The following is a 16,868-nucleotide window of genomic DNA, read 5'->3' as shown; positions in this document are numbered from 1 at the left end:
ACAGGTCAGTGGCAACGAGCGGCCCCCGCGCAGCGGGGGCCGCGAGAAGTTATATAGTGGCAGGAGGCGGGGCAGGGAAGAGGAGTCAGGTGTGCAAAATCAACTAGCCAGCAGGCAGGCACCCTGGTCCTCGCAGTCCCGGTCTTCAGAGCCTCTCCAGCGTCCTCCCTGAATGCAGCAGAGCGTCCACGCCACTCGGGGGGAATCAAGCAGGGATCAGGGCAGTTCCAGAGTGCACAGGTCCGTGGCAACGAGCGGCACCTCTTATGGTGATTCCTAAGATTACAATATCTCGGATTGGAGGAAGGTCTTTTCAGGTGCTTGCGGCACGTTTATGGAATGAATTACCACTATATCTGTGGCAAGTGCAGGACCTGCTGTCTTTTAGGAAACGACTGAAAACGTGGCTGTTCCAACAATAACTATGGGTGGGGTTAGTCTTTCATGAGGTTCTTGCCAAGAGATCCGCGCCGGGACACTCCTTGTGAGTATTCGCGCGCTTTAGAAGTATTTCATTTCAAGTGGGCAGTTGGAAAACCTAAAGAATTATTTTTCAAATCGTACTAACTAACAAAAACGATTTTATTTACCTGTTAACAGGATATGTCCCAGTGCAGGATCCAGGCATACTGCACTGTGTGAAAAAAGTAATTTAAAAAGTAACACCTTTAATTTTACTAAAAATCCTATACAAAGTATATGTACTGTATTTACAAAGCAATGCATTTCTCAGTAACAATTTTTTAAGTAAAATTAAGTGCATACACAATTACAGTCCAAACTGTATTACAACTGTAAGTTTACTGCAAAGTATGTATTGCTTACCTGTGCCAGGCTTGCTTCGTTCTAGAAAATAAAATAACTAAAAATATTTTTATACAAAACCAATTAGTCTGAAGTTCAGTCTTTGAGTGTCTGAATTCATTTACTGACTGAGTTTGTACAACAAATGCTTAATACTGTCCTCTGATACTGCCTTACTGCTCGACCACACTACCACAAATAGAGAGTGATGTGCTATCTAACTTTACCTCTGCCTACCTTTGGGGGTTCTACTGGACTCTGTGCACACTACACCTCACTTTGGTATAGTATATACAGAGCCATCTTCCTACACTATGGCACTGAGCAGCAAGGTTTCCACAGAGTAACTAGTGTAAAGCATTTGAACAGCATCAAAACAATTAATGAAATCAATATGACACTTATGAATTCTGACACCAATTTATAAAAAATAGACTATTTTTGTAAAAATTTAGACACCACAATGAAAATGTTCCACTGGAGGGTTCCGGAGATCTGGATTTTTACAAGAAATAATAAATCAAAGCATTTCCACTCCACTACAAACAAGTCTTGGCAAATTCAACAAATTTGACAGTGAGCCAAGTTTTCTTTGAAAAAGTCCACCAGTACGGTCCCTGTGCTGTGAACAGTTCAGTCAGCAGGACCGTGGAATCCCTTGGCTTGACTGGGTGACGGAGCTAGTCAGAGGACCAGCAAGGTCCTTAAACAGTTACCGACCCAGAAAAAGCAGTCCTCCAGCATTTCCAGGCACTGTATCTGCATTGCAATGGACTCCTATGGAGTATTCCTGATTAAGGATGCTGTGGATGTGATGCAGTCAATGGTGGGGGGAGGTTCCTCAGTCTACAGTGGTAGTGCGGGGGTCCTGTTGTAGGGTCGAGATTTCATGTGCTCATCTCTGGTCTAGCCGAGGTCCAATTGGCACTGATCTACCAGTTACCCGGTGTTACGATCACAGGCTAATCTTTCTTTGGTTGCTAACCTACTTTGTGAGTGTCCCAGCAACTCTCAGACAGCTTTCCTGGGCTCTGTGAACTGTGCATCGGGTCTGTGTCCCTGGTCCTGCACGGCGGTGGTAGCAGCTTGAAGTGTTTGGGTGTCCGTCTTGCCCCAGCAGGCTTCTTCAGCTGTTGTCCTTGTGCTGCGTACAGGTCAGTCGGCTGGCCCTTGGAGGGTCTTGGCTTGACTCTGTTCTAGAGACAGCTTCTCCTTGAACATGACACTGCAGGCACAATCTTTCTCTTCGCTTGCCTCCAGGTGCAGGCTTTGGTGCAGCAGGGTAGTCCTTCTGTCCTTCTAGGTCGGTTGTGGTCTGATGCAAGGGGTGTTTCTTTTTGTGCTCATTTGAAACCTGCCTTTTAGGGCCAATAATCAAGTGGCTGCCTGCAGGAGGGAAGTAACACCTCCCTGGCCTGCAGGGCCTCATTGCTGTTCAGAAGTTAGCACAGGGGGTCATTGTGGTATCCTGTACGGGTGATCAAGTCTTTCCTCAGTTTAAACAGTAAAATACATTTCCTGCCTGTCATATGTTGCAGCCTGCCTTAGGATTAAGTAGTCCTGCCAGAGAGGTGGCTTACACAGATGCACAGAAGTAGTGACTTTGCCATTGCTTTCAATGGCAATAGTTATGCTACCAGTACACAATTGCTCTGCCAGTCTCCAGCCACAGGCTGGGGAGCACGTTTTACTTGGGTGATCTAGGGTGGCACAACCAGTGCTGCAAGCCCTGGGGTACACCTCTAACTTCAATGGCTTGGGTACCATGTACTAGGGACTTAATGTGAGAAAGTGCCCCCTTTCTTGCATGGTATGCCCCCACCTTATGCTGAATTGCTGATGTACTTTGACTGCGTGCGCCCTGGGCTCCTGCCAATCGGGTACCCAGGGCCTGTGTTCCTTCCCTAAAACTGCATTGAAGCCTAAACCCAATTGGCATCTCTGGCCACCTGTCAGCCCCTGGTAAATGGTACCATAGGTACCCAGGGCTCTGTGACCAGAGAAGGCCACTAAGGGCTGCAGCACTTATTGTGCCACCGTTAGAGGCCCTGTACACAGAGAGAGAGAGAGACTTACCTTTAAACCGATAACTCAATTTTCTTCATAGGGTAACATTGACTGGCTTTTTCCTGAAATTTCTTATAAGTGTGGACTTTTCAAATCTTAAAATATTCACCAAAAATCAGCCGAGTAACAAACGAAAATACTCACCTGCTATTAGGTGAGCTCCCAGTGCTGGATCTTGGTGCCCAGCACTGACTCTGAAAAATACTTACAACTGTACTTACCAGTAACCCAATTTTCTTCCATAAGGAATCATTGACTGTTTTCTTTGAAATATTTTCGAAGTGTCAACTTTTAAAATAGCAAAATGTGGTCTAAAAATCATCACAGTAATTAAGTCGACTTTTATCACTTGAGTATAAGTACTGACCCAGGACTGAATCTAGGATCTAGTCCTGGAATTCCAAAAGTAATCCTAAAAGTAATCTGTTACAAATAACTTAACTTCCATTGAACTCAATGCATTATTGTGTTTACATTTGTGTTGCCTATTGCAACCACTTGTAACTTTCTATAAAAGTCAATTGCATATTGCAAAAGTATTTATATAAAGCATCTCATACTGAGAAAGTATATTTGAATACCTATTGTTGGTTCTAAAATAAAACTAGCATATATTTTTATTATATATAAACCATTGGCCTAGAATTCCGTTATTGAGTGTGTGAGACCATTTGCTGCCTGAGTGTGTACAACAAATGCTTTACACTGTCCTCTGATACTGCTTTACTGATCGACCAAGCTACCACTTTAGAGAGTAAGGTTATATCTAACTGTAGCCTCTGCCAAACCTCTGGGGACTGTGGACTCTGTACACACTGTACCTATTTGGCAACAGTATATTCAGAGCCACTTTCTCACATCGCCTGTCTAACATAAACGATTCCTTTCAACAGTTTACAGAAATGCACCAGGGCTGTATCTAGGAACCAGCCTTGAGTAAGAAAACCGTTCGTAAAGTAATTCTATTGCAGTTTACTTAAAAATCCCATTGAGCTCAATGTTATAGATATACAAAGTATTGTGTTGCCTATTGCAACCCCTGTACCTTATTGCATTCAAAGTCTATTTTGTTTATTGAAAGTATTCAACAACCACATCTTATTTTGAGAAAGTATTTTATGCAAACCTAAAATAAAACCGTATATATTTTTTTTATATACAATTGGCCTAGAGTTCAGTTCTTGAGTGTGTGAGACCATTTGCTGACTGAGTGTGTACATCGAATGCTTTACACTGTCCTCTGATACTGCTTTACAGCTCGACCAAGCTACCACTTTAGAGAGTAAGGTTCTATCTAACATTAACCTCTGCCAAACCTCTGGAGACTCTTGAACTCTATACACACTGTACCTTACTTTGGTGCAGTGTATATATATAGAGGCAGTTTCTTACACTTAACAGGTAAGTTAAAAAGTGTCCAATTGTGCACAGCCAATTCGTCATACACCTTAAGGTCATGGCACGGACACTAGGTTTGATTAGCAGGCCTCGGTTCATTCTGATCTAAAAATACAGCATCAGCCGATAAACATGGGAGTGAACATACAAAGAGGCATTTCCTTACAACTGGTATTAAACAATACAACGTATTCTGGTCCTTCAGTTTCTCATGTTACTGTATACGCTGCTTTTTGTACAGTGACTTAACCGCTGCTCCTTTTGTTACTTTGCAGACCCAGGCAGGAGAAGGCAGAGTGTACAAGTGCCTCTTCAATCACAAGTTTGAGGAAACTATGAGCGAGAAGGTGAGTATCTGAATTGTCAGTATAACCGTATGTAAATCAACAGTTTAGCAAGGCTTGATGTTTCACAGAAAAGTGAAGATTTAAAGGCTTAAAATACATTATGAAATTAATCTGATATAATTTTTTTGCTTTATATGTGATTATGAGAGCCTTTAGGGCAAAGTGGAGAGCAGTACTGAGAATTTACTTCATTGACTGACACCTTAAAGTGGGCTTAATACTCAAAAGTAACAAACCTGAGTCTGCACATTGATTTTCAAATGAGTTTACGATGATTCTCTTGACTCTGGTATTATTGTGTTCTGCCTGCTGCCGCTATTAAGATAGTGGTTGGATATGGAGCTGTCCATCTAACTATTCAGCAATAATCAATGTGACTCAGTCTTTTTGTATTGCTTCTCTCCAAAACAAATAACCCTGATTAAAAAAATATATATATATATATATCTCTCCTTGAGGTGTTCTGGTGTCTTTGTGTACTTGAAATGCTATCAGAGCACTTTTGAATGTTATGTCCTTTGTTCATGTGAAATATGGGTTTCTGTGTCTGGGTCCAGCAGGACCACATAATGAAGCCAAGGGCTACGGGTATGTTGGGTATCCTGTGTTCCTTGGTAGTCTGTGTCCTGTATCTCCCCCCTCTTTCTCCTCTTGTGGAGTGGGTACTTGTGTTTGTAGTGACTTTGGGGGACTGAAAGACATTGGACTTGTGGCCCTATGTTCCTGTGACACTTTCTTTGGTGGAAGCTGTGGCAAGGATTGAGCCTGCCTCTTTATGCTTTTACGGCACAAATTGTTGCAGTCCTTCAAAGACAATGCTGTGATCGTCACTCTCTAGGTATGAGTATTTTGCTTCTTTAGAGTTGGTGGTGTGGGGTCAGACTTTGTGTGGCTTGGAAACCCCATGGCTAAGACTTTTCTTCTGGTCAGAAGAGTGTCAGTTTTCAGTCCTAGGAACTGAGGTGTGCTTAGATTCGGATGTGCCGAGCATTTCCTTGGATCCGATGATTTTCATGGGGTCACAGCTTGCTTGGCATCCTTCGCTGCTGATGTGCTTGCTGTTTCCGATTTATGCTTAGGTGCCAGTGTGTCTAATGGTGCTGATTTATGCTTAGGGTGCTGGTGGCTCAGTTGACATAGTTATGTTTTGGTAAAGGCGAAGGCAAAAAGAACAATTGATGGACAAAATGCAGAACAATGTCATACATTCACCCCAGTACAGAGATCTGGTACTAATCCATCGTTTGTTTGCTCGCCATGCCATTCCAGTTTGGACCCAGCCATATGCAAATCAGTCTTGACGCTGCGCCCAATGGGAGCAGTCCAGCCCGAACTGCCAGGCCAGGTAAAGGCAAAGTGCCAGAACCGTTCCCGTGCTGTAGCCTGTTAGTCCGATTGGGGATTGAGAACATTGTAGACCCTTTGTAGAGTATAAATTACACACCTCATGTATATCAGTGTGCCTATTTGGCCCCGCACCAAGGGCACTGTCGAAAGAGGTCCTTTTTAGTCTCTATCACCCTGAGATGGTGATTTTCGACCGTTATGTGTGAGTACTGGGTGCCGTGTTATGTGTCCCCTGCTCCTAGAATCCACGAGTGTAGTCTACAGGATCTCCAGTCGCTTTCTATCTTGACCATAGGCCACAAGGGTATTGAATGCTGTAGATCTCTGCAGTCTGTCCGAGCCCGATTGCAGGGGAATTTTATGTTCGAGGCATATGAGCTTCAGAATACACACTGTACATAGATCGCCATCTGGTGTTGGGCCCAGATGTGTGCAGTGGTTTTTTTTCTTGGAAAGTCTTTGGAAGTCACTAGGTATGTGACCCCTCCTTTGGATCATACTGCGCATGGGCTTCGGTGCCATCCTCAGATTTGTTTTTTCAGCCATCGGGCTCGGATGTGTTCTTTGCGCTCCGGTTCCGAACAGTTTCCTGTTATAGTTCTTCTCCTCTGCGTGCAATCCTTCCCTTCCGCGGTATTGTTCTCGATCGTGATCTCCCCACTCTACGCGATAAACTTCGATTCCAGACGTCGACGCAGGCCTTCAGGCCTACCTCCGCTCCGGTCCTGGCTCATGGAAAGGACTCCATTTAAGAATTTTCCTCGATGCGGGTCCAAATTTCCCCACACCAATCTCTGAGGTGTGCAATCTCTGCCTCTCCCCAGAACACGAGGCTCGAGACTGTCTGGCGTGCAAATCCTTCCGGTCCAAGAAGACTATTCGAGACCGAAGAGCGAGGAGAACCATGGCACACTCGTCTACTGCAATCCCCGACGACATCTTCGGAGAAGGCGTTGATGTTCCCGAGGACCAGTACACCGAAGATGGCCTCGTTAGCGCCTCAGAAGCCGACGACTCAGAAGTCGAGGAAATCACTCCGGCACAGAGGGGCGTGAGTACTACTATCGATTCCCCACCCTCAACGGCGTCAAAAAAGGCTTCGGTCACGCCTTTGCCCTCGGGCCTAGGCACGACCAAAGACACTGCTTCACATACCTCTCTTTCGGGCCCGGTTAAGAAGCCCATCAAGCCTTCTAGCAGCTCAGGCTCGAGCCAGCCTGCCTTCGGTGCCGAGAAACACTCCGCACCGAAAAAGAAAATGACTTCCTCCGCGCCGAGCTCCACACCGAAACACTCTGCGCCGAAGACACCCACTAGCTCCTCGGTACCGACGCCATCTTTGGAACCGAGCAAAAAATCCAAACCCATCGACACCCACACCTCGAAGCCGAAAGGCATCTCGGAACCGAGGAAACAACCGGACATGTCTAAACCACACAGTTAAAAACAACAAACTGATGATTCCAAGACTAAAAAAACAACGGCTCCGACACCTTCGGCGCCGACGGATCGGCCTCTCACAGAGGAACTGTTTCGGCCCGATCCACTCCAAAATACTCTTACTAAAGACCCTAAAACTGGACATTTGATGCTCAGCATCAAAAAGGGACCGCTGGACAAGCCTTCCCCGGCTCCACCTCCAAAGAAAAGAGACTTAGATACCTCCCCTTTGAGACTACCCTCTCCCCCTCCTCCACCACCTCCACCTCATCATTCCCCCACACCCTCTCCAGATGAAGATGACTGTCTATGAAGACATAGGGGAGGGACCCCATGCCCAACCCACAGGAGACCCCACTCCTACAGGCTCCCCAGACTCATGGGACGACTCCAACATCCCAGACATCCCTAATGTCCCGCAGGACTATCTTTACCCTTCAATACCGCCCCCCCCCCCCCCCTGCCCCCAGAAGACACTATGGGGTTTAACCAACTGCTACATAGGGCTGCACACTACCACGGAGTCGATCTCCATACAGACCCCATGGAGGAGGACTTCCTCCTAGACACTTTTGATACCACCCACAGGGCTACTTCCATTCTTCCATGCTTACAGGTGTTCTCAAACACGCGCCAGAGGTCTTTGAACCCGGTCAGAGCCAGTGTCATCAACCCTCGCATTGAAAAGAAATAGAAGGCCGCCCCTACAGACCCCACCTACATCAGAGGGCCCGCACCACTAGACTTCCTCGTAGTCTCCACTGCAAGGAAACGTGCAAACTCCCAGGCATCATGCGAGGCACCACCACCTGATAAAGAGTCCAAACTCCTAGATGCCTCTGGCAAGTGAACAGCATCCCAGGTGGCCAACATATGGCGCATTGCAAACACACAAGCGCTTTTAGCACGATACGACGGGGCACATTATGATGAGCTAGAAGCAATCATGCAACACCTCCCTGACAAGTACAAGAATAGACCCAACGAGCTAATCCAGGAGGGTAAAACCATCACCAACACCTCCATACGCTGTGCCCTCGATGTTGCCGACACCGCCTCTAGGGCAATTAACACCAGCATCGTCCTCCGTAGGCATGCCTGGCTGCGGATTTCCGGTTTTAAACCAGAGGTACAGGCTTCCACCCTTTTGACCAAGAACATCTCTTTGGCCCAAACGTAGATGTTGCCCTTGAGAAAATGAAGGACACCGATACGGCAAAATCTATGGGAGCCTTAGTCACACCCTCTTAGGCGCTCCTTTCACCGTTCTCCCTTTCGAAGCACATCTAGAGGCTAGTCCTCCGACAGCGCCTCTACTTCCTATAAAGCCCCTACACAATCCACCTTCACTAGGGGTTACCAGAGAGGTGGCTACAGGGGTAACAACAAAGGCAGAGGCAAAACTAATACCTCCCGCTCTGCCTCCACCCCTACCCAATGACTTCCCTCCACTCCCCCCCAGACCATCCCACTCCAGTCGGGGGCAGACTCCACACTTTCCTTCATGTCTGGGCTACTATCACCTCAGACAAATGGGTAACACAAATAATTCGGTCAGGCTACTGCCTCGAACTAAAATCAGTCCCCTCAAACATTCCACCAAAACAACGCCCAATGTCACAGGAACATTCGTCCCTTCTCAAGCAGGAGGTAATCTGCCTCCTACAAAAGAGTGCGATAGAGCCAGTTCCTACCCAACAACAAAATATGGGAGTTTACTCCCTATATTTCCTCATACCAAAAAGGGAAAACACTCTAAGGCCCATCCTGGACCTCAGACCCCTAAATCACTATATACAGTCAGACCATTTCCACATGGTCACACTCCAGCAGGTACTTCCCCTGCTCTAACAAAATGACTTCCTTGCCACCCTAGACCTCAAGGACGCCTATTTCCACATTCTTGTTCACACAGCTCACAGAAAGTATCTTAGGTTTGTAGTGGACGGTCAACACTATCAATTCAAAGTGCTCCCATTCGGGGTCACCACAACACCGCATAGGCTATTTATTACACCTACAAAGATGTAATCTAGCCTACACGTCTATTAGACTGCACCTTGCTGCTATAGCAGCTTATCTACAAAACAGGCAACATCTATCACTCTTTAGAGTACCTGCCATAAAAGCCTTCATGGAAGGCCTCAAACGAATAATTCCCCCCAGAGTGCCACCCTCACCTGTGTGGAACCTAAACATCGTTCTCACGAGACTAATGGGGCCTCCCTCTGAACCTCTGCACAAATGTGAGCTTCAATTCCTAACATGGAAAACTGCTTTTCTTGTAGCCATCACTTCCCTCAGAAGAGTCAGTGAGATACAAGCACTCACCATTCAAGAACCCTTTCTGCAAATGCACCACAACAAAGTGGTTCTCCGCACTAACCCAAAATTCCTCCCAAAAGTCATTTCTCCCTTTCACCTAAACCAATCTGTGGAGCTGCCCGTATTCTTTTCGCAGCCACAGACCATCGCAGAAAGAGCTCTCCACACATTAGATGTCAAACGAGCCTTACTGTATACTACATCGAAAGAACTCAATCCTTCCGTAAGACTGAACAACTGTTCGTGTCTTTCTCACCACTACACAAAGGCAACCCCATCTCCAAGTCTGGGATAGCTAGGTGGATTGTTAAATGCATACAGATTTGCTACCACAAAGCAAAACAAACGCTATCTGTACCCCCTAAAGCCCACTCAACCCGAAAGATAGGGGCTACAATGGCATTTTTAGGGAACATTCCCCTAGATGACATCTGCAAAGCAGCTACATGGTCTACACCGCACACATTCACAAAACACTATTGTGTAGATGTGCAGGCAAAACAACAAGCTAATATGTTCCAAGCTGTACTTAAAACACTATTTCAAACTACTGCAACAGACACTGATGGTCACCGCTAAGGAGGAGTACTGCTATGCAATCTATGCATAAGTGTGTAATCTACAGCTCATATGCCTCAAATGGAATATTCAATTTACCAGTATGCATCTGTTCTTGGTATGTAGAGCTGTAGATCCACACACGCCCACCCACCTCCCCGGCTACCACTATCTGTTCCAGTATTATCTTATTTAGATACAGCATACATGGACATCTTTTCTATTTCCTACAAAACTCCATTTCCCTTCTTGGCGAAAAAACAATCTGACAATAAAGTCGATGCCCATGTGCACTATTGTCCAAAGGAGGAGCCGCCTATCCCGTGACAGCCAAAGACTTTCCAGGACAACAACAAAGTGCAAACATCCGGGCCCAACACCAGATGACGATCTATGCACAAGTGTGTGGATCTACAGCTCTACATGCCAAGAAGAGATGCATACTGGTAAGTAGCATTTTATTTTTATAAATAGTTTGTGTGGGTCCTTTTCATTTAATCTACTATAAGATTGCATTCTGGTAAGAAAAGCTGCTTTACACTCCTTCAAGACTAAGCCTGTTCTCCTCAGCTACCACTTGGGATAGCTTTCTAAGGTTGTCTGAGACCTTAAATCACCATAAGGGTTGTCTGGACTGGTGCAAGGTGCCTACTTGCATTAGTGGACATCCTATACCAAGCCAGCTTCTCACAGTTGTATTAATCTTTATTCTTTTAAAACCAGTCCTGCCCTCCCAACTTTTAAGCTGAGGGGAGATCAAATGTAGATTGGAAGTAGATGGTGTAAAAGGGTGGATCATGATCACAGCTTAAATTATACCAATAATTTAACATCTAGAATTGGCTCTTTTCAAGCCTGTCACGCACTAAATATCCATTGAGGAGACCTAGATAATTTATTTCACAAATGACAGATTTCTACCCTTTTACCTGCAAGATTTTTTTGTGGGTGGTAAATCATTTTTGTAGTAGTCTTTCAAGGATGTCGTACGCAGCACACAATATTGTGCAGAACGGTCTATTGACTCTGACTGCCTTCCTTTCTGACATCCTCTCTTTCATCCTATCTCTGCCCTGGGCACACTAAAGGGTTACCTTTCAGCCCTCTCTGCATTTGTGTTTGCCAGACCAACCTTCACTATTCAAGTCCCCTTTAGTAAATAGATTTCTGAATGGTCTACCCATTTGTGTCCCCCCCCCCCGCCTGCCCCCCCCCTTCACCTTTTATTATGCCCCAGTGGGACCTTAACTTTCTCATCACTTACCTGATGTGTGCACCTTTTAAACCACTGGATAATTGTCCCCTCCGGCTGGTCACCATTGAGACAGCCTTTTTGTTGGAAATAACTTCTGCCAGGAGGTTGAGCAAGTTGCAGGCACTTTCTTAGCCGCCTCCTTTCCTGACCGTCTTTCCAGACAAGGTAGTGTTCTGCACTAGAGCTTCTTTTTTTGCCTAAAGTGATGACACCTTTCCATTTAGGGCTGTCTTTCACCTTGTCCAACCTTGTATGCTCCTCCGAACCCTTAGAAGGAAGAGGAATGTCTCCACCGTCTCGACTCAAAAAGAGTGTTATTGTTCTACCTTAACTGAACTAAAGAGTTACGGATGGACACCAACTCTGTGGGGTACTTTGGAGCAAAGAAGGGTTGTGCTGTGAAGAAGAGGACTATCTCCCAATGGCTTATTCTCTTCTAGAAGGCCGGCTTTGTATATACTATACCAAAGTGAGGTATACTGTGCATAGTCCAGTGAATCCCCAGAGGGTTACAGAGGCTCAAGTAGCTAATACCAAATGCTCGATTTGTGGTAGTGTGGTCGAGCAGTTAGGCTTATCAGAGGGCTGGTTTAAGCATTTATTGTATACACTCAGGCAAGAAATGATTACGCACACACAAAGGCTGACTCCAGACCAATTGTTTTGTATAAAGTTATTTGGTTTTTATTCTCTAGAACCAAGAAATTCTCAAATGCAGGTAACAGTTTTCAAAGTATTAGTACTTTTAATAATGCAGTAAATTGTTTTGTAAAGCAGAAGGAATGCTTTACAGTCGTAAATGCATTTGTATTTGTCTCTAAGAAACTATCACTTAGCAATGTGATAGTTAGTTGTATGCAATATATAGAATACAATGTAATTCTATGGGAAGAAAACAGTGCTATGCATTAGCAGGTAAGTACTCTACGTACAATCCCAGTCTACGGGGGTTTAAACCAACATTGGGCACGGTTCAGTTTAAGGTAGGTACTGCACCACCAGATGCACTGGTGCGGCCAGGAGCAGATGTCACTGGGCCCAGTGTAAATCCATGCAGACTGGGGGCACCTTGAAGAGGCACAGTTTGCAGGTAAGTACCTGTGGTTTCTAGGCACAGGCCCTGGGGGTTAAAATCAGCACGTGGCACAAGGCAGCACCAAAGCTTACTCCACCAGCGACAGAGGGGCAACTGGGGGTAAAATTGAAGTCGGGCGCCCAATGCATTTCTGTGGGACATCTGTCACACCGAGGCTGCACGCTTGGGCCAGGAGGCTGGCTGAAAGTGACCAGCGGCTGGGCAGGTAAGTTGGAAGGCTAGGGAGGTGAAGGCACCATCTGTTGGGCTCCCCATGGCTCTGGGGCTGAGGATGCAGGGGTACCTTTTGGTGTCAGATCTTCTCGGTCGGAGCCCGTCATGGTCAGGGGGGTATCCTTCGTGTAAAGGCTGCAGGCGACTTTGTGGTTACCCCAAAATCGGTCCCAGGATGCTTGTTTCCGGTCCAGGGAAGACCTGACTTGGCAATTCAGGCTGGACTGTTCCCATGAGGCACAGGGTCAAGACTGATTTGCATATAGCTGTATCTGAACTGGGGTGGGAAAGTGAGTTCAAGCCCGATGATGGATTCAACCCAGATCTGTGACTGGGGGTGAGTGTCTGAAAAGCGTCAGCACTCCGTCCATCGTCTCCTTATGTTTGCTTTATCCATAGACTATCATTTGGCTTTTTGACACTGTTTTCACTCAAATCTTGTAAAAATCATATTGCTGGTTCCTTACATGTGTTTTTTGTCTTTGGTTTTAACTTACTCTTAAAATGTTTCTCTATTTTAAAATTGGTTGTGGAAATGTAATTGTGCTTTGTGACATTTATTACATGTATTCACTGCCTAATACTTACACACGAGCTTTGACTGCTTTGTATCATGATACCTGGGATTGAGCACATGTTTATTTTATTTGTATGACATCTAGAGGAGGCTGCCTTCTTGTTTGAGGTGGCCACTTAACCACCCAAATAATATTTTTTTTTAAAAGTGGGGTAATGCTTGTCCTTCATGGAGAAACTAGGGTAGCGAGTTGAGTCTAAGATAGTTCATTGTTTTGATTTAAGCATGGGACATATTTTAGTTAGTTTTCTGTAAGCTGTGTAATTTGAGGTGGTGCATATATGGCTTGGAAGGTTATCACAATTTTTTGTTAGCTCGGAGGATTCGGACTTTCAATGGAAGGATTAGCTGGAGTGTCGTTTGCGTGTGTCAGTTGACACTTAGATTAAATTATCTGACTTAACTTTTTGTACTCCTGAGTCCTGAAGCAAATTAAGTGCAGTAAAGCCCCTTTCAATCTCTCACCCTCCAATGAGCTCTAGAGAAAGTAGTAGTCAAAAGGTTGCCCTTTTTTGAGTCTGTTCCAGTTAATGATTTGTTGTACCAAAACACTTTCAGTTTCTTTTTTTGGAAACCACCAAACTAAAGCACACATGGAGTTAGAATTATTTATATATCCACAACTGATGTCTGTTTGGGTTTGGAATCATTATTTTCCTCTCCATTCTCGGAGGAATAGTAAACGTGCTGAAAGTTAAACAAGCCCATATTCATTTCTTTTACAAGTGCCGTGATGCTCTGACAACCCGACAGAAGCTTATTGCCCAGGACTACAAGATCAGCTATTCGCTTGCCAAGTCTTGCAAGAGTGACCTGAAAAAGTACCACTGCAATGTGGATAGCCCTCCACGGTCGCGTGAAGCCAGACTCTCCTACCTTCTGATGTGTCTGGAGTCTGCTGTGCACAGAGGTAAGTTTCATAAAAGTGCTGTTAATTTTTGGGGTGGTGCGACCTAATGTGATGAAGAGGAATGGAATATTTATAATGCACGCTGTAAGGCTAACTGTGTGCACTGAAGAATCTGTTGATAACATGTACAGCTTGCTTTTTCTCGAGGAAAGTAGTAAATGGCATGTATAGTTTCTGGCCTGCCATTTATTTCGTGAACCGTTCAAGAAGTATGATGTACTCCTGTAATGCATAGGAGACCAGCTGTTCGGCTTTTAAATGTTTGTTTTCTGTGATTTGGTGCTCAAAGTGTTGACTTTATGAAAACCTATCCTAATTATGGCATAGCAGGGGTGTGGAATTTAATAAAATATCTACTTGTCCATGGGGCAGGTTGCTTCATAAATCTACTTGTCCTGTAACAAAATCCACTTCTCCCTTTTGTGCCATTAAATGCGGCGACAAATTATGGCTGCAGTCTCATTATATAAGAGCTCTGAAATAGCCGTTTCTGATTATGCTAGGGCTCCTACCATAGTAGGGTTTGAATACTAGCAATTCCCTTATGTTGTCATGTTTCTGCAGATCTAGATACTGGGGCTGAAGGTAATGGTAAGCAATAGTTCCAGGGTTTAAATGCACTTTTGAGTCTGTGCAAACCTACTAGCTTCCATGTTTTAAGGGTTTTCACCAACTCTAATCTAATCTTTTCCTATACTGAAAAAGATTGCAAATGTACTCCTGACAATGGCAGACATACAACTTCTTACAGGATTGGGGAAAAAAGTGGTTGGAGTGAAAGTGAAGTTGAAAGCACTCAGATTTTCTCATGAGCAAATCTACACCTGCAAATTTGCTCATGCTACAATGCAGTTCACAAATATTTTCTAGGAGTACTATTTCTTGGCCTACTTCTGTAAAGTCTTGTGAATTCACGAAAGCTGTATATCTGCACTTAATGCAAAGACATGGAAGCACTTTTGAGACTATATTTAATAATTGTTCCCCTAATTAGGTCTGGTGTTAACCATGACCTTTTGTGTTAAATTCTGTCTCTCTCTCGGCTAGCTTTTCTGTGAGTGACAGCATTCTGTTCTTTCACAAGGATTATATCGACAGTAGTTTTGTTCAGTGCCCAGATCTACTGTGGCAATATGTGCTTTTTGAGACCAAAAACAATTTTCGCTTTTGCCAATGTTTGTTATAATGGTGAGGGCCTGACAGCTCCCATACGAATCAGGTTTTACAAAAACCATGCCAAAACAAGTCACGCATTGACAAAGCCAAAAGGCTGATCAACAATTTCTGACCTAATGATTTTTTACCAATGCTTGTTTATTTTTGATTCCCATAATCTTATTAAAACTGGTTATACTGATTTTCCATTATAAATATTTTTGGGAAATACTAGCATACATCAACACATTTTAATAAATGTGCTGCAAAGAAATGGTACCTAAAGTTTTACAGTAGTTTTAGTGAAATGTTTTTGCGTTTTTTTTTGTGAACATTTTATTTTGAAAGCAAAGAATCCTCAATCTTACCTTCAAGCTTCTGCGAATATTTGCATCTAATCAGAGCATCTGGGAGCATTATACATAGCCTCATATTGCAAAACATTGAAAATGTGTGTACACATTTTTATATTGGAACCACTGTCTGTGCTGTCTGAGCTTACAGCATTTACTTATAGCGCTCACCCTAATAATAAAGACTTTACAGTAATGAACCATAAATACGAGTTTTAGCAGCATTAAAAACATGGACACAAATATTACCTTAATTACAAGCAATGCCTTTCCCTGATCTATAATGTGGTACTGCAACCTGGCAGCCAAAGGGTTTCTGCTGCAGGGGGTTGGGCCTACTTGTCCCAAGGACAAAATACACATGAAAACTTGCTGCTCTTGACCCCGAACAATATGTCCAGGGCGTCTGGCTATAGGAAATCCACATCCCTGCATAAAATGATTGCTGTGCTTTTTTTTTTTTTTGACCAACCAACTCCTGGTAAAAGAAGACAGATGTTCAGTGAAACAAACCATTGTAGTGATGTGGCACCTGGTTCTCCAGTACCTTGATTCCTGTGCTTGTGTGCTCCTAAATTAAATGATCAGTGAACCTGCAAGTAAAAATCATAACTCTAAGCATGTCTTCTATTTTTTTGCCATAGTACTGGTCTAGGAAAACCCATATTGCGTGATTGAAATTTCTTCCAGCAGCCTGACTTTTTCTTCTTCTAGATTTTTTTTTTCAGTCTTCCTGCGTCTTGGTAAGTTTTGATATGGTTGTCTTGGTGTCATATGTTTCAGGATTTCAACCTGTCTGAACGATGATCACAAGGCATATATTACCTGCTATTTTACAGTCTGCCTAATCCGCGAGGAGTGTAAGGCATGCAATCTTAAGACGCCTCCCCACCCCTTCACCATTTATTCAGATCTCTCAGACTTTATTACAAGAAGTGACAACTCCTTCTCAGATGGATTGAAAGAATGTACAAGACATGCACAGGAAACTTCAATTCTATTTCTTGAATCACAAGGGATGGT

General features: G+C 44.3%; 1 protein-coding gene across 1 annotated transcript in view; it reads left to right on the top strand.

The window, feature by feature from the left end:
• The window catches only part of GLG1 (golgi glycoprotein 1), a 658,311-nt gene that overhangs the window by 190,234 nt on the left and 451,209 nt on the right, over positions 1-16,868 (top strand). Inside the window, exons 6-7 of the mRNA XM_085637427.1 lie at positions 4,545-4,616; positions 14,154-14,337. Of these exons, the coding sequence (XP_085493553.1) occupies positions 4,545-4,616; positions 14,154-14,337 (256 nt within the window). The remainder of the gene's footprint in view (positions 1-4,544; positions 4,617-14,153; positions 14,338-16,868) is intronic.

This window comes from Triturus cristatus, chromosome 12 (assembly GCF_964204655.1).
Source record: "Triturus cristatus chromosome 12, aTriCri1.1, whole genome shotgun sequence".
Taxonomy (NCBI): Eukaryota; Metazoa; Chordata; class Amphibia; order Caudata; family Salamandridae; genus Triturus; species Triturus cristatus.
The sequence above is the reverse complement of the archived record's forward strand: the minus strand, read 5'-3'. Positions and strand labels throughout refer to the sequence as shown.